The 18,389-nt window shown below is 41.7% G+C and overlaps 2 protein-coding genes across 3 annotated transcripts in view; both read left to right on the forward strand.

Moving 5' to 3' along the window:
* Window positions 1-1,272: 1,272 nt before the first annotated feature.
* On the forward strand, window positions 1,273-9,516 carry VAMP3 (vesicle associated membrane protein 3). The gene is made up of 5 exons (XM_069477311.1): window positions 1,273-1,337; window positions 3,167-3,248; window positions 6,688-6,846; window positions 7,647-7,698; window positions 8,617-9,516. Coding segments are annotated over exons 1-5 (315 nt in total). The 5' UTR covers window positions 1,273-1,335; the 3' UTR covers window positions 8,637-9,516.
* A 3,238-nt stretch (window positions 9,517-12,754) lies between these two features.
* PER3 (period circadian regulator 3) overlaps window positions 12,755-18,389 on the forward strand; it is a 50,135-nt gene continuing 44,500 nt past the window's right edge. For both annotated transcript variants that reach the window (XM_069479286.1, XM_069479287.1), the window contains exons 1-5: window positions 12,755-12,816; window positions 13,104-13,465; window positions 13,911-14,056; window positions 14,953-15,071; window positions 16,313-16,514. In XM_069479286.1, coding sequence (XP_069335387.1) covers window positions 13,317-13,465; window positions 13,911-14,056; window positions 14,953-15,071; window positions 16,313-16,514 — 616 coding nt within the window. In that variant the 5' untranslated portion in view covers window positions 12,755-12,816; window positions 13,104-13,316. The remainder of the gene's footprint in view (window positions 12,817-13,103; window positions 13,466-13,910; window positions 14,057-14,952; window positions 15,072-16,312; window positions 16,515-18,389) is intronic.

The raw sequence follows: 18,389 nt of genomic DNA on the forward strand, positions 1-18,389 counted from the left end.
GTTACATTGTTTCAGATAAGTCCTTGAAAGAAAAAATTTCTTAGAGCCACTGTTCCTACCGCACTTGTTTTTCATCTGTCTCTCAGGCACCTCTGAACACGTCAATTATTTGTATAAGGCACTACAGTTATGTGAAAGATAAAGATACTAAGCTAGATTCACTTTTTCAGTTAAAACCCTCTGAAGTTTTCTAAAAGGCATTTTCCAGCAGACTACCACCATCATCCTCCTTTCCGAGTATTCTGTCGTCATCGTTCCATTCCTTTTCATTGCATAGCCTCTCCCTATGTCCCTCGCAGTCCCTCTTCTAATCCATCTCAGTGCTACTGCCAAAGTTTGCATCATGGATCTCCTAACTCCGTGAGTCTTCAATGGTTTCTAGAACCCACTGCCTTTAAATGACTTTTTTTTTTTTTTTTTTTGCTTGTTTTTCCTCACTCATTATTCAGTCTTGTTTTCACTATGGTTGGCCTGTGCGCACACCTCCGTTTCCGTTTCCACTGCTATCTTTGTTCATGGTGTTTGTTCATCTCTATTACTCAAATCCCACCGCTTCTGTGACACTCTTGTTTATTCTAATATACAGCAACATTTCCCTTTTCAAATTATTCTACTTAGAATTGGAAAAGACAGCTCAGTATTTAAGTACTATATTTCATTTTTCACTTCCCACCTAATCTGCCAATTATTCTATTAGAGTTTTGTTTTTTTAATGTAGGAGACTGTCTATGTTAGTGGAAATATTTCAGTAACAAATGCATTACAAAGTAACTCACTGTATTCAGACTTGTGCTTCCCCTCCATTCGACCAAAAGTTGAGGACCTTACTCTGTGCCAGGGCCCAAAAATACAGAAATGAAGAAAGTATAGTTCCTAATGTCAAGGTTCCCATAAGCATATTATAATATCGCCTGTGCGATAACAAATACTTGTGTCACAAATGAAAACGTGAGGCCGGGGAACCTACGCCACCCCAAGCCTGTGACAAATACCTCAAAAGGGCTTCCTTCATTTTAACATTCTTGGAAAAACGTGGTGCCCCCAGGGATCACTAGGCTAATCTGGGACATTAAGAAGACGCAAATAAATTGTCTCGAATATTGTCACGGCCAGAGAAATGGTCCCCACCCTCACTTATCCTAACAGTCCTTTCCTGTGCCTAATGCAACACAACTTCCTGGAGGCCTCGCCCGGAGCCCCACCCACTTCCGGCGCGCCCCGCTCACTCCGCCCGGCCCCAGCCGGTGACGTCACTAGCCCGCGCCGCCCCGCCCTGTTCCCTGCCTCGGTCCGTGCTGCGTAGCTCTGCGGACCCTCGCAGCTGTCGCCGCGAAAATGTGAGTGACACGATACGACATGGGGCGGCTTTAGGCCCCGGAGGCGCCGGCCCAAGCACGGCCCGGTCGGCGCCGTCCGTCGCTCAGACGCCGGCCGAGGCCGCGTGGGGATCCCGAGGCCTGGGGGTGGGCGGCGGCCCCAGGGTGCGGGCTGCAAACGGGCCGGGCTGGGCCCGCGGCGCCGCCGTGCGTTCCGGAACGCTCCGCAGCCGTCGGGCACACGCGGAAGGGGCGAAGGGCGCGGCGGCGAGGGCCTTCCCGGAGGAAGCAAGCTGCCTCCCCTGTCGCCCCCGGCGCCTCACCGTTTCTCCCCCGGGTCCCCGAGGTCCCTAAGAGGAGCGATGACGACTGCGCTTGTCCCAGGGCGCCCACTCTGGGCCCGGTGCTGCGCTGGACTCCAAAAGTTGCAAGAGGAAGGACCTCGGCCCTGTCGCAAGGCCGCTGAGGGCCGAAGTGCTCCTTGACCAACTAGGAGCGGCTGCATCTGGGGAGATAACTTAGCCATGGGCCTTCGCTCTCTTCTAAGCGAAAGCACTCTTGTTGTGGCCCCTGAAACCGGTGTTTCCGGTGGTAACACTCAGAGAATGCTAATTATTGTTGTCACAGGACCCTCTCTCTCTCCTCCAGCCTGCTTATTGCTCACCCACAAGGAAACTGCGGGTTTCTCCTAGCAGCTTGGATCGAATGTTCCCGCTGAGGCTTAGATCACAGTGGTTAAGATCTAGATCCCTGAGATTACATAGGACCTGATCTAAACACAGGCTCCACTACAGCCAACTGTGTTGACTTTTAAACCTTACTTTGGTTATCTATAAAATGGGGGCTAACATTATCATAGTATCGCCCTCAAAGAGTTATGAGGATTAAATGAGAAAAATACATGGAAAGGGCCTAGCATCAGGGCGGTGGTCCTTATTAATCTACGAGACACTAAACTCTGTAAGGGCAGCAGTCTGATCTGCTGTATCCCTGATCGTTGACACATGGTAGCTGTGAAAGGACTCACTTTTCAATCAAAGAATCAGTGTCTGTTATACAGCCAGGCACATGCTAGGTGCTGCCTTGGACACAGAGAAGAGAATTCTAAGGCCCAGGAGCCTGTGATCTGTTAGGGAGGCAAGACTTTATGTACAGCTGAAAAAACAAAGTGATACCAACCAAGCAATGGGGGCAATAAAGACTTCAGGCCAGAATGATTAAGATAGATCTGCATGGGGCAAAATAAAGCCTTCGATGAAGATTTTAAAAGATGAGTACCTTTCTGAAAGAGGGAATATTGCTTCAACTCATCTTTCTCACTCACACCATCCCTGTCCCTGCATCCCAGTTTTCCTGACTCTGTTTCTATAAATAAATCTATTTCTCCATATTGGAAAAAGGACATTCTGTAATTGTTCATAACTGTGAAAACAGTTCTTGCCACAGTGAGAAGATCAGGAGAGTGTACTGAGTGTGTTAAAGTAGATGTATGCCTTAAAACAAGTAAAAAAAAAAAAAAAGGACAGTAGAGGTCACCGATCTTAATATCACGTACTTCAGTGATACCAAGTAGATCCTATTATACCTTCACTTTAGACCCTGGTCACTTTAACACTGGGACAATCTTGGAAATTGTACAGTAATTAGAAGAAATGCCATTAGGTCCTTTGTTCATTACTTTAGGAAGGATAGCTTTTTTGTTGTTGTTGTTTTTTGATTGTTTGGGTTTTTTGCTTTAGTTCTGATGTAAGAGATTATTAACACTGAGAGTCCGGGAATAACATCATTATATTTACAAAAATGTATTTGGGTTCATAATTTAGTCATGCTCCTGCCTTTACATGTTTCAGGTCTACAGGTGCACCTGCAGGTTCAAGTGCTGCCGCTGGCAGTAGTCGAAGACTTCAGCAGACTCAAAATCAAGTAGATGAGGTATTGTTCTGAAATGTTGAAAATGTGAATTTGAAACAAATATGAGAGCACTGTGGAAATACTTCTGTTTAGAAAAAGTATCATAAAAGTGTGGATGTGAAGTAAATTTTGACTGTATCTTAATTGTAACAGAAATTTGCTCCCTGTTGTTCTGGAAGCCCTGATCTAAAAGCAGAAGTCAGACTCTCCAGGCTTCATGCTTATTTTCCTGTGATGGAATCACATACCTAAAACACAAACACCCCTCCCTGAGAACATTTCCCAAGAACCACTTTATAGAATAGGGTAATAAAAATTTTTAAGTATTAGGTCTCTAGATTGCTCAAGCCAGAACCAATTCTTCTGATCAGACTTTTTATCAAAATGCTTTGTCCTGCGGCCTTACTAACTAGTTACTGGGCCTGAACAAACCTCTGTAGAATTCATCACTGACAGTTGCCCATTGACACACAGAAGGCAGATACTGGCAAACTGTGCTAGCCCAGCAAATCTATGTTTGTAGAATCCTTGAGCTAGAGGATCTTCACAGCATCTTTTATTCTGCTCTGTACATGCAGAACCACAACTGAATATTGAGAAATTCAGACTAGTATTTCCGTATCCCTAAAAGTTATCTCTGTCCAACAAAAATAATCTTGGTCTTTCTGCATTTAGCTGCCCTAAAAAGCAGAGTTTAAAGTTATATTAGGACCAGGCATGGTGGCTCATGCTGAGGTGGGAGGATCATTGAGGCCAGGAGTTTGAGACATGACAAGACCCCATCTCTACAAAAACTAAAAAAATTACCCAGGGGCAATGATGCATGCCTATGGTTCCAGCTACTCAGGAGGCTGAGGCTGGAGGATGTCTTGAGCCTAGGAGTTTGAGACTGCAGTGAGCTGTGATCAGGCCATTGCACTGCAGCCTGGGCAACAGAGCAAGACCTTGTCTCAAAAAAAGGTTACACACTGTTGTTAAATCACATAATAATGTTTTGATCTGATGGTTTTGTTCATGAACTTAATCCTGAAAATTTCAGATTTTCATAGTTAGAAACTCATTCTAATTCTGTCCTGCCTGAAACTTTTGTTTACTTACAAAATCAAATTGGATTTTTTTTTTATTAATAAAGTAATTCTCAGGAGTTTTTTAATTGAGGTGAAAGTCACATAACATACAATTAACCATTTTAAAGTGTACAATTTGGTGGTATTTAGTATATTCACAATGTTGTACAACCATTACCTCTTTCTAGTTTCAAAACTTTATCATCCCAGAATAACACCGTTCCCATTGATTGATCACTTCCTCTTCCCTCATTCTCCCATTTCCAGGTAACTCTGATCAGCTTTCTGTGTCTATGGATTTGCCTATTCTGGGTATATCATATAAAAGGAATCATACAACATGTGACCTTTTGTGTCTGGCTTCTTTCACTTAGAATGATGTTTTTGACATTCATCCAAGTTGTAGCATGTATCAGTACCTTGTTTCTTTTATGATTGAGTATTATTCCATTTTATGTGTATATGACAGTTTATTGATTCACTCATCTGTTAATGATATTTGAGTTGTTTCACCTTTCAGCTATTAGGAATAATGCTGCTATAAACATTCACTTACAAGATTTTGTTTAGACATGTGTTTTTATTTCTTTTGAGTTTATACCTAGGAGTAGCATTGCTTGATTGTGGTAATTCTATGTTTAGCTTTTTGAGGAAGTGTCAAATTGTTTTCCATAGTGGCTGTACTATTTTATATTCCCACCAGCAATGTCCAAGGGTTTCTGTTTCTCCACATCCTTGCCAGCAATTGTTTTCCTTTTTTTTTTTTTGTTATAGTCATCCAGCAAGCATGAAGTGGTATCTCATTGTGCTTTTGATTTGCATTTCTGTAATGATTAGTGATTTTAAGCATATTTTCATGTGCTTATTGGCCATTTGTATATCTTCTTTGAAGAAATGTCTGTTCAAGTCCTTTGCCCATTTTTAAATTGGGTTGTCTTTTTGTTGACTTGTAAGAGTTGGTTTTTTTTAATGTATTCTGGATAGTAAACCTTTCTTTACCACATATGTGATTTGCAGGTACTTTCTCCCATTCTGTGGGTTGTCTTTTACATTCTTGGTAATATCCTTTGATGCAGAAAAGTTTTTAATTTTATGAAGTTCGGTTTATCTGTTTTTTTCTTTTGTTGCTCTTGCTTTTGGTATCAAATCTAAGAATCTGTGGTGGCTAAATCCAAAGTCATGAAGATTTATCCTTATGTTTTCTTCTAAGAGTTTTAATAGTTTTAGCTCTTACATTTAGGTTATTGATCCATTTTGAGTTAATTTTTGTATAGACGGTAAGGTAAGGATCCAACTTCATTCTTTTGCATGTGGCTATTCAGTTGTCCCAGCACAATTTTTTGAAGACTTCTTTCCCCCATTGGAAATGGCACCCTTGTCAAAAAATCAATTGGCCATAGATGTTTGGGTTGATTTCTGGACTCTCAATTCTATTCCATTAGTCTGTACGTCCATATGCCAGTGCCACACTGTCTTGATTATTGTAGTAGTTTTGAAATGGGGACATCTGAGCCCTCTAACTTTGTTTTTCATTTTGAATATTGTTTTGGCTATTTGGGACCCCTTGCAATCCCACATGAATTTGATGACTGGCCTTTACCTTTCTGGGAAAAAAAGCCATTGGAAGTTTGATAGAGATTGCATTGAATCTGTACGTTGCTTTGGGGAGTACTGCCACTTCAGTGATGTTAGGTCTTCCAGTGTATGAACATGAGATGTCTTCCCATTTAATTAGGTCTTTAATTTCTTTCAGCAATGTTTTGTATGTGCTAGTCTTTCACCTTCCTGGGTAAATTTATTTCTAGGTATTTTATTCTTCTAGATGCCTTTGTAAATACAATTGTTTCCTTAATTTCCTTTTCAGATTGTTCATTGCTAATGTACAGAAACACTGATTTATGTGTGTTGATCTTGTACCCTACAATTTTGCTGAATTTATTAGTCTAGAAGTTTTTTGTGGATTTTTTGAGATTTTCTATATAAAATCATCTACACGTAGAGATAGGTTTATTCTTCTTTTTCAATTTAGATGCCTTTCTTTTTCTTGACTAATTGCTCTGGCCAGAACTTCCCGTACAATGTTGAGGAGCAGTAGTAAAAGAGGCATCCTTGTTTTGTTCCTGATCTTAGGGGTAAAGCTTTCAGTCTTCCCCCATCACGATATTAGTTGTGGATTTTCCTACAAATGCCCTTTATCATATTAAGGAAGTTCCCTTCTATCCTTAGTTTGCTGAGTGTTTTTGTCACAAAAGGGTGGACTTTTAATTTTTTTAATGAAAATTTGGCTCAAATCAATAAAGTGTGGACCTGAAAAAACGTGCCAGTAGATTTTATTTGGAATCTTCGTTCTTCTATTCTGTTATGGGTAACTTACTGTGATCACATTCGTTCAGGTGGTGGACATAATGAGAGTTAACGTGGATAAGGTGTTAGAGAGAGACCAGAAGCTCTCCGAGTTAGATGACCGTGCAGATGCACTGCAGGCAGGAGCTTCTCAATTTGAAACAAGTGCTGCCAAGTTGAAGAGAAAATATTGGTGGAAGAATTGCAAGGTAATTCTGTTTTACTGGCCTTTATATTAAGTCCCCATCTCCATTCTCAGAGCTTCAACAGAGTCCACAAATATTGGACTTTCATGAATCTGGGAGGTGGGTTTGACTTCCCACACATGGAAGTTCCAGTTGCCTATGAATCTGAAACACTATGTACCCTTTCCTAGGAATCCTCCATGTTCTGTGGCTAATTTAAGAAGCACGCAGAGCAGGAATGTCCAAAATTGATCACAGGCATTAGCCCCCTCCCGACCCTCCACCCCAGCAGGGTCCTGAACACAGATTGACAGGAGAGGGCTGGAATTGATGATCACTTTCCATGTAGTTCTATGAATGGCTTCAAGGTCAGGGGAAAGAAATGCTAGAAAGTCACAGTGTGCTCAGCAGAAGAGTAAAAAGCAGCCACACAAGGAACACAGCCCAAAGCAGATTTTACACAGTTAGCAAGTAAATGTGCTATGATCGGATCCCAAATGTACCCTGCCCTCTGCCTTGTTTAGAAGTGACACTTGCAGACATAGGGCAAACTTAGTAGCCCTTCCTTATGTGGAAAACTTGGATACACACACAAATGTCTACCTAGAGATCACAAATCATTTTAACGTCTTTTAAAAAGCAGATAAGTAACCGTCATGCCTTAACTGAGATAATTAAATTTAGGCTTTAGAAATTATCAATTATTCCAGATTGTAATGCACCTTAATTTTTCTTTCAGTGACTAAAATAACATTATATGATACTCTTCATAAACACATTATCTCTATTTTTGAAATGTGAAACGGACATATGTTTTGTTACAGATGTGGGCAATAGGGATTAGTGTTCTGATTATTATCATCATCATCATCATCGGTGAGTTAACCTGTTCTAAACTCATTGGAAAAGGCTTCTCTATGTGTTCACAGATGATTGAATGTACAGGAGCTCAGACTAAAGGTTCCCTCAGAAATGTCAGTTTGTTCCAAGGGTTTTACTTTTCTTTAGTAAATGTTTTAAATACTTGAGTTTTGTGTAAGTCTAAAATTTCTTTCTTTTTTTTTTGTTACATGGGTACAGGAACCAAAGGTCTAAAATTTCTGATATAAACTTTAATCCTTTGGGGTTAGAGAAAATTTAGTCATTTCCACTGACCGATAGTTCCTTTCTCTGATTATATTTTTATCATATATTTTCTTTTATGTAGTATAGTAGTTAAAAGAATGGACTACCTATGATCCATGCTGGTTCCACCGCCATCCAGCTGTGGCCTTGGACAAGCAATTAATATTTCTGGACCTCAGTTTCTTCATTTGTAAAATGGGGACAATAAAAGGACCCACCATGTTGGTTTGTTGTAAGGAAAAATCTGGTTAATATATAAAAAGTGCTTAGGATGGTACCTGGCATATAATAATAAAAATAATAATTATATAAATAAAGTGTGTATATGCACATATATACACGCAAATACAACTATTATTATATATAATATTAGAGGAAAGTAATGCAGTGTATGGGAACTATTTAGAGAAACATGATTTCCTTTCGTTGATAGGCTGATGTTAGTAATAGATGTTTCCTTTTAACAAGAATGTACAGCTAGTTGGATCCTTTCTTCTGACTCTGCTCTCCTGTTGCCCTCTATAAAATATAGAGAAGCCGCTAATAGGAAATCAGCCAAATCAAATTACTGTTCACATTTAGACTGTAGCATTCAGTGTTCATTCTGGATTTGCACTGAGAAACTAAACAGCTTTTTTCCCTGTTTTTTGCATCTCGCCTGCTTGTTAGTGTGGAGTGTCTCTTCATGAAGAACCAGTGAAACTGAAGCCTGCTGTTCAAGAAACCTCTTCAAGACTTTTGACTTAGAACCTGCTATATTATCAAGCTTACCTACTGTTTTATCTTAAATGTTTATTTTTTGTTAGTTAATGTAAAGTTCAATTTCTAGGAAATGTGCCTTTGTTTTTTAATAACACACTCCACATCAGAAGTAATGGCCAGCCCCATCCACGTTTTGCACAGTGCCTTTACGGATTTACATATGGGCTAAAGAAGAGGACTTCTTAAGTTCCAGAGTACTATAATGTAGATGTAATATTGTCACTAATTAAATGCCATTGGTCCCAGTTAAGAGAATTTGTGCCAAGTTAGTTATCCTTGTCATACAGCATTGTCTTCGGAACCACATTTTAAACCCCTGGGTAATTAGATTTCCAACTTGTGCCTTCCAGAAAGAACACTACTGCCTAACAGAAAGAACACTACTGCCTAACGCAAATCTGTGACAGTAACAGGCTGTGCCTTGCTTTGATATTTTTCTGATTCCCTTTAAGAGAATCCTCTATGTTTTTGTAAGCACTACTGACTTTTTCGCTATACTTAAAAACAAGATGCTGGTAAAGAGTTTTTACTCTTACATTAGATATGAAGATGTTTACTTTCTTGTTGTTTTGTATCACTTGCTAAAAATACTGTTGTAATCAGAAACAATAACCCTTTTAAAAAGTTTTTTAGAGCTATGGCTATGACCAAAGTTTCAATTTTGCCAAAAAGTTAAATACTGATAAAATATTGTTAAGTCTGTTCCCAACAGATAAATTCAGAAAAGTGCCAAATCGAACTCAAGGTGCCTTTTGGAATTAAAGTTGTAATATTGTGTGTGAACTTTCTACATCTTGACAGATCTTTCTTGCCTTTGAAATGTTGTAGATGTCTTTCTTGCCTTTGAAATGTTGTAGATGATGCAACTCTTCTGATTTGTCATTTTTCATGACAGGATAGAGAAGGTTTGAGCCAGACTCTGCCTCATAGCTACAAAGAGTTTTACCCAGCAGTTTGCAGATTATCAGCTGTAGACTCTAATGTGTTTCTCGTAATTATGTGAGCAACAATTTTGTAGCCTTCAAGTAAGATAATCTGTGAACTCGATCATTATCTGCCCAATCCTCATAGACTATAGCTTTTTGGAGTTTGTTTCCTATTTTTACTCATATTCTACTTCCTAAATCAGTCTTATAAATTATGCTTGCAGTTAGGGATTGGTCAGGGGGAGGATAACTCTTTTCACAGAGAATAGCTAACCAGAGACATTTTCTTCCTTCATTGTCATAAACTGTCTGCACAGGATGCTGCTTTGGAATAGGTGTGGTCATCTGAGAGAGTTTGTCTGCATGAGACTTTCAGAAAAGGGTATGTGGTTTAAAGATGGGAGCTCAGGTATGAATGAAAACAGGCAAGGAGGCACTGAGGGAGAAACACAGACTTTACTGCTCTGTGGCCCAGTTAGTGGAAAATTCTAAACTTCTTGTTCACATGCTATTACAAAGCAACAACAGCTTAGTTGCACCAGGACACGGGTTCTATTTCTCTGGTATCTGTTCCCCTGACATCACTGAAATGATGTAATGTTGAAGACGTGCCTTGCAGTATGCCCAGCTGTGAGGAGAAAGCAGCTGTCGGTGTCGGGACATTAGCCCACCCTCAGCACAGGGTCTCTGGCCAAGTCTGACTCTGAAACCTTGGTGCTCTCTCCTTGGCCTCAATGCTCAGTCCCATGTAACCCACTGGCTCCTGCATTAACCCAGGAATACCTCGCTTATATCTGTGCATTTAGCTGGGAACTTGCCCACTATAATGACCTGAATAAAGTGTTTATAAACATGATTCTGGCCCCTGTGTTTCTTGTAGAGGAATAGTTGTGCCTGGTCCAAGTCCTAAAAATGTCATTTCTTGCTGCTTCCCCTACCTCTCCCTTATAAACCCCCAAACTACACTTTCTCTTCTCCTTTCTCTCTAGTCCCCTCCCCAGGTATTCCATTTTCTAGTACCCTGCACTTCCCCATACCCAAGTGAATAGAAGCAAAACACTCCCTTTGTGAAAAGTGCTTTACTGTATAGGAGATGAACGTGAAACTGGCTTTCACGTGATCACCAAAATGTTCAGGATTTGGCTTTTGAATTTCTTAAATGTATAGTCTTTTGAAAGTGATGTGCAGAGCTGGCCCTGCACATGGTAGACTAGATAGCTGCCAACATGGGATAGATTAAGTTTGGATGGGTGAGGAACATCTCTTCATGGCTCTCGTTTTGATTCTGTATTATCTTTTTTCCCCACAAATATACTTCCACTCTTACACTGTGACCCCCTAGGAAACAGTATAATATGGGAGGAAGTAGACTTCTATGTTTATAACAGAAAAATCCAAACCCCTTTCCCTAATTACAAGCTCCATGGTGATATTGCCCTTCCTAACTTTGACTTCATCTCACCCCACTCTCCCACCCTCTCTATCTCCAGGCAGAGTGTACTGCCAAAGGACTGCTGTTGTCATCTCAGAGACTTGTGTACAAGAGACAACATCAGGGTATGTTGCTTAAAGACCAGTGTTCAGGTATGAATGAAAACAGGCAAGGAAACGCAGAGGAAGAAACAGACCAGAACTGTTTGTTTCCTTTTCTCAACAACAAACTTTCTTCTCTTCAGGGCCACTGCAGGTGCTGTTCCACTCTGTTGGGTCCACTTCCCCATCCCTGTGGCAGGCCCCTCTCATCATTCGGTTTAACTTTGCCTTCTCAAGGGCCTTCCCTGGTCACCTGGCTAATGCCGTTCTTGCCTCCTTCACCCTAGAAACCTCTGTCCCAGTCACACTTCATTTCATTAGCTTGTTTCATATTCTACACCTCACATTAGGCTTTCTGAACTTACTTTATGTGGGGTCGTTTGTATGTCTTTAATAAAATTTAGACTCCCTGGGTGGCAGGGACTTTTATCCACCATTCTATCCCCAGGTATTACTATCATCGCTGCTCAGATATGCACTCAAATATTTGCTGAATGAGTACAATTTGACAAAACAGCTTTGGAGGCAAGAGATGCAATCTGGACTATGGATAAGGTGGTTTATCCAGTACAGAATATAAACAATCGCCCACTTCACTTTAACGCGGTTCCGTTACCTGCGGTTCCTTTTTCATTTACTCAACAAATACCGTATATTTTTGACGTACCAGGCATCTCAGAGGGGCGGAGCTCTACACTGTATCTTTCATTTCCTATGAGGTGAGACACAATCTCAAAAGAGCTTTCAGACTGGTTGTTTTTCCTTTTCCGAAACGGAGTATCTTTTACATTCACTTATCTTCCTACAGCTGCCAAATGAATCTGTAATTTTAGGAATAGAGAAGTGTTTAAATACCGCTGTCAAATTCCGTGTCTGAAAATGGAGTTGGATTTCATACAGCCCGGTTCCTCCAAGCCCACTCCTTGGAGGGAGGGCGAGAAGGTTAGGAAAGACGAAAACGACAGGAGCCCAAGTACACGCCCAGAGCACTTCGAGGGCCAGCGCCTTGTTCCGCCTGCCCGCTCCCGCCCAGGGCTCTTCCCCAGTCCCCGTCCGGCAGCCAGAGACACCTGCTGCCCCGGGTCCCTCGTCCCTCCGCGCGCCCCCGCCCCGTCCCCTCTGATTCCCCGCCCCGCCCCGCCTCTCACGTGGAGCCGCGCCCGCCCAGCCTCCAGGGTCCCGCCCCCTCGTGACTGGCAGCTCTGGCGCCCTGTCTCTGCGGCTCTGGCTCCAGCGGCTCCGTCCCCGGGGCCGCGCACGAGACCGGGCACTCGACTCGCGCGGCCTAGGCCGGCGCCTCCTCAGGGCCGCTCCGCCCCCTGCCCAGACGCCGCCTGCCGGGATTGGCCCGGCGCCGTCCTCGGCCCGACCCGCGCGTTATGTAATGTGCTCCGGGGCCCTCGCCTCCGCCCCGTCGCCTTGGGTTATGTAACCCGGGGCGCCCCGGCGCGGGCCCCGCCCCGAGGCCAATGGGGGCCCGCAGAGCCCGCCGAGTGGCCAATCGCGCGGCCCGGGGCGGGGCGGGGTCACGCGGCGCGTGGGGGCGCGGCGCCGGCGGCCGCCCGGCACGCGGCTGGCCTCGGGACTGTGCGCGGCACGGCCCGGCGGGGCGAGCGGCTGCGCGCAGGGTCGCGGGCGGCGGTGGCCGGTGGGTGCGGGGCGAGGGCGGGAGACTTGGGGACCCGCGCGCGGCCCGGGGCGCCTTGAGCCCTGCCCTCCGCTCGGAATCCCCCGGAACGTTGCGCTCCCGAGCTGCCCCCTGGCCCGGGCCGGTTAGCCGGCGCACGCCGACTTTCCTGAGCCGGCGGGGGCAAAGTTGTGTCCCGCGTGAGGACCCTGTCCAGGGCCGCGCGCCGGGGAGTCGCAGCTAGTCCGGTTTCGGGCGTCGAGTTGTCCGTTTCATTTGTCTCTTGTCCCTTTGTCTCATCTCCCCAGGCTGGACTCCCAGGAACGGAGAAATCTCAGAAGGTTTTATGGAAATGCTGGGGAAGAGCCCCTCTAAGATGAACGTAGGCCAGTAATTGCTGGCTTGTGTTGACTGCCCGTTTTCTAACGCGATGGCATGGACCAAAATGAGAAATCCGTGTCTATCGCTGATTGCAAAGTGAGGGAGAAGCCAGCCACGGACTGAGGGCTGCCCAGCAGAACATGGACCCCTGTGAAGATCTGGAGATGCCCGGCGGGAAGTCTCCTGACCCCAGGCGACTGGTGGCCGATGAAGAGGTTCTGGGTGGAGAATCTGAGATGTGGAGCCCCAAGTTCCAGCTGCGGAGGAAATACGTGGAGAGCAGCAACAGGTGACACTCCGGCTTCATTTCCACAACCCAGGGTGTTTGTTGTCCTTCACTGGAGCAGGAGAAGGAAAAGGAGGATTTAAGTTTTTTTATTCTTTTGCTTTCAAGGCCAGGGAAAAGTGTAGGGGGAAACTCGGGCAACTTAGGATGAAAAGATCTGGGACACTGAAGAAAATCACCAAAGAGTGCCAGAACGAGATGAAAAGTGGTTAAAGTTAGCTGAGTTGGGGTTCAAGTGGGAAGAAGAGAAAGAAAGTGGTAAATGTACCAATTTCTTTTCCTTAGGTTCCCTACTTCTAAGAAAAGAGGTAATAAACTTGCGAACTAAATGAATTGATGCACATAGAGCGCTTAGAAAGTTGCCTGGCACGAAGGTGCAGTTTACATACCATCAGTGTTGGCTGTGATTATCATTGCTGTTGTGATTTTAGAATTGTTTACCTTCCAGTGAACAGCAAGATCGAAATAGAGTTTCTGAAGAACTTATAATGGTTGTCCAAGAAATGAAGAAATATTTCCCATCAGAGAGACACAGTAAGCCAAGCACTCTAGATGCCCTCAACTATGCCCTTCGCTGTGTACACAGTGTGCAAGGTAAATGAGCTGGAGAAAAATCCCATCCTACAAGTGCAGTGGTAGTCACATGCAACAGAGGAGTGGTCAGCGGGGTTTTAGTCATAGAAATACTTTGAGCTTTTCATGGTGCTTTATGTAAGATGAGCAGATCTACGCTAATTCCATTAGTGTCTTAATTCTTCACATTTGAAAGACCAGGAAAACCTTATTTGTGGAATAGTTTAATAACTATGCAATATTTCACTGATTTGTTGCAAGAGAATAGAATTTGGCATAATCACATTTTGAAAGCTAGCTTTTTATTTTTTTATTTTTTTGTTTTTCCTTCCTCCCTCCCCACCCGAAAGCTAGCTTTTTAAAAGAACATTGTCTTCTGTGGATGTTAGGGAAAAAAAATACATAAATACATTTTTCAAAATACAGTTACCTTTCCGTGTCATACACATACTTTTAAAATGTAGTCATATGATATATCAGGAATTTACCAAATTAAAAATGAACAGTTTTAAACACTGTTTCTCTTTGAGTTTTCTTTTCAAAGGATTTCACAAAGTCATATCCTCTTTAGCACAAATCTCTGTGCTTCGTATATGATATGTAGTTCCTGAATGCTGGAGTAATGCTTCTGCCAAAAAAATTGTATGTGTGTATTTGAAATTTTTTGTTTCAGTAATTTGTTTTAGTACCTTAAATATATCTTGCTCCTTGTGATGTAGAACATGCAGAATTCATACAATTCAAAATCTTAAGTTTGCACAACTATCAGTATTTTAGATAAAAGCAGAAAATATCTGGTTTTGAGGTAGACACACTGAGGTATTCTCCTCCTAAAAAATCCAGCTTGAGAGGATAAAATTATTTCCTAAAGATATTGTTGTCACTGGAATACCTGTTTATTTCCCTGTGTTTCTTAGAAGCAAACAGTGAGTTTTTCCAGATTCTCAGTCAAAACGGAGCACCTCAGGCAGATGTGACCATGTACAGTCTTGAAGAGCTGGCCACTATTGCTTCAGAACACACTTCCAAAAACACAGTAAGAGTTCATGAATTTTGCCATATCAACCTGGGTGACTTTTCCTAAGGACCTTTTCTAGATGTAGGTTTTTAAAAATAATAACTAAAAATTTTAAAAATCACAATTTGAGGTAAACAACGGAGAAACTTTAGTAAAGAGGCACTGTGTAGTTTCACTGCCCTTGCCAGAGAAAACGCCCAAAGATGGAAGCAGCGCATTGTGTGTGCTGTGTGTGTTCACTTACTTTGGTTATGAGGTGCTTCTTGCTCCTTAGCATTCCTGAGTTCTCTTGAATTGAGAGAAAAAAATAACACTGCAGAGTAATTTCCTGCATCTTATTCTAATCTCCGAATTGTTAATTTCTATTTATATCATTCTTAGTTCCAATATCTACTACTTCAAGTTGTAACAACTGGATTTTATAGAACAGGTGAGTTGAGATGCTGTCATTTTTTGTAAAATTTTGGAAGAGACCTTTAGTATATCTTTTTTGAATCTCTTCTTGTTGACAGAATAATTAAGCCTCATGTTTTGTTGATGTGGTAGAGATTACTTATGTTTAGAACTCAACATAAAGATTTTATAATATTGGAACATGAGCTATCCCTAGTGTTGTAATAGTGCTTATTTAACAGATTGGTGTGTGCATAGTACTATAGTAGGTGCTACGGGGATTTTTTTTTTTTTTTTAAAGTTTAAGAAAACGTTTGTCCTTTAAGATCTTTAAGATAAAGCTAAAGAGGAAAATATGCCATTCATTGCTAGCAAACAAACAGTGCTGATTACACTAAATAAGTTATGCTTATGTCTAATGGAAGAAATTAGAGCAGTGATTCTTACGTAATGAGGTTTGTCAAGGACAGCTTCTTAAAGGAGGTGGGTGAATCTTGAGCTTGGTCTTAAAGCATAGATAGAATCTGTGTTGGTGAAGAGAAGGCAGTCCCTGTAGGTGTGAGGCACAGTTTGCAAAGCAAAAGGAATCAGAAGTTTATGTACTATATGTATGTTTAGTCTGCACAGGATGAGCTGGTATATATTTGACATAGAAATCAAACCTTCAGAGGGTAAAATGCAGGTTTGATAATATTTAAGAAGCATGTTGGAGAAAATTTATGTGAGGAATTCTATTGCCTTGGTAGGATGTGCATGTGTGTGTGTTAAGCTATTGATCATGGTAGAAATCTAGAAGAAATTTACCTTTCAGGAAATATTGATAGTAAGTATCTCAATGTTTGCATTTATTTTAAATGTTTCCATAGGATACCTTTGTGGCAGTGTTTTCATTTCTGTCTGGAAGGTTAGTGCACATTTCTGAACAGGCTACTTTGATCCTGAATTATAAGAAAGATTGCCTGGAGTCCTCTCACTTTGTTGACCTGCTTGCCCCTCAAGACGTGCGGGTGTTCTACATGCACACTGCCCGAGCTCAGCTCCCCTTTTGGAACAACTGGACCCAAAGAGGTAACAGGACCAGTGTTCAGATCTTTATGCTGCTTCATCAGGATCAGTTTCGTTCTTTCAGAGATAGTACAGAAATTAATGTATTATTAAGACTATGCAAACTATATAGTTTTTCTCATTTCTTTTCTTAAGAAGTCAGAATACATTTGTTTTCATTTAGTCAAGTTAGTTTCATAGACAATACATCCTAAAATGATTTGGTTAGCAGTTTAATGCTGTATAGCAGTTTAATTGCTATGAAGGCTCTGTTTCCTTTAAGTTAATAAAATTATATGTTTTCCTTCCCACATTGACTTCATGATTTCTTTGTATAATAGATTTTACTTAAAGATAAAATTCTGATGGTTAGCTCCCTTTTCCAGTTTTTCTTGCCCCTAAGAAGTTTATGAATCTCATTAGTTTTTCTTCTGGGATGCTTGTTTTCCTGAACCAGGGATATCTATTCACAGTTTTCTTTATGACTTTCATTTGTGTGTGATCTTTTTTTTTTTTTTTTTTTTTTGAGACAGTCTCACTCTGTCACCCTGGGTAGAGTACAGTGGCATCATCACAACTCATTGCAACCTCAAACTCCTGGGCTCAAGAAATCCTCTTGCCTCAGCCTCCCTAGTAGCTGGGACTACAGGTGTGCGCCACCACACCCGGCTAATTTTTTCTCTTTTTAGTAGAGATGGGGTCTCACTCTTGCTCAGGCTGGTCTTGAACTCCTGAGCTTAAGCAATCCTCCCGCCTTGGCCTCCCAGAGTGATAGGATTACAGGCATGAGCCACTGTGCTCAGCCATTATGTGATCTTACTTTATTATTTCTTTTTAAAGTCACCTTTTATTATTTCATACTCTTTGTGAAGTGTTCCCTAAGGAACTTTGTATGTATCAGCCGCCTTTTTGATTTCAAGCCCTTTTCTTTAAGTCTTAAAAATTTTATAATTTTTTTTGTTGTGGCAAAATAAAACACATAAAATTTACCATCTTAATCATTTTTAAGTGTGTACTTCAGTAGTAACTCTATATATACCTTTTTTCACTTTTCAGTCCAGTACTTGGTCTGATGAAGAATAGTCTTGCATGCTTGTTTTTCTGTCTTTTTTGAATACTTTCACTTAAGCTCCAGAAAACATGCCTGTTGTCCTTGCTTGCTTCTAGCTCCCTCCTCTCCTTTTCCTATCTTTCAAAAATATTTCATTTCTCTTTCTCTTCTGTAAATACATGTTTCAACCTTTAATTGTCCATTTTTTCCCTTTGCTTTCGTTAATCATCTGTTCGTTCCATTCACATTTACTCAGCAATCACCATGAGCCAAGAGCTACTCCAGATGCTGGGACACAGCTATGACCAGGACACAGAATGCTGTTTGCCATGTCTTTCACGTTTCCCTGGGTCTCTTTCCCTCAACATCGCCCGTGTCTTTTCAGCCTTTTTGTCTCTGCTGATTGCTATGATACTTCCCTTCCGTGTAAAGTTTAATATGCCCTGAAATTGTTCATTTGAATCTCAAAATTTATTTATGCCATAAAGATATGATGTGTATCTAGTGGAATCTTCATATTATACTTTTGCTTTATAAATGCTCAAGGATTCAAACTAATTGAGAGCAGTTGGCTGGCTCCACCCTCTTTCTAGGCTGCGTCCATGTTCCCTCCTTCCGTCCCTTCCTTTAAGCTCATAAAAGATTAAGAGGACCTAGAAAGCTGTGTGCTCAGCTGTCATCAGCCTTTGGTCCTGCATTAGAACATATTTCTACTTAACGGTGCCATACAAACCTCTCAGAAGGATCTGACCTTCTTAAGAGCACATTTCCAGAAACAAGAAGAATTTACATATTTACAGCCTAGGTGTTGACATGCATTATGGGCTCAGGTCTAGATCTTAGATCAC

The sequence above is a fragment of the Eulemur rufifrons genome, chromosome 8 (assembly GCF_041146395.1).
Source record: "Eulemur rufifrons isolate Redbay chromosome 8, OSU_ERuf_1, whole genome shotgun sequence".
Classification (NCBI taxonomy): domain Eukaryota; kingdom Metazoa; phylum Chordata; class Mammalia; order Primates; family Lemuridae; genus Eulemur; species Eulemur rufifrons.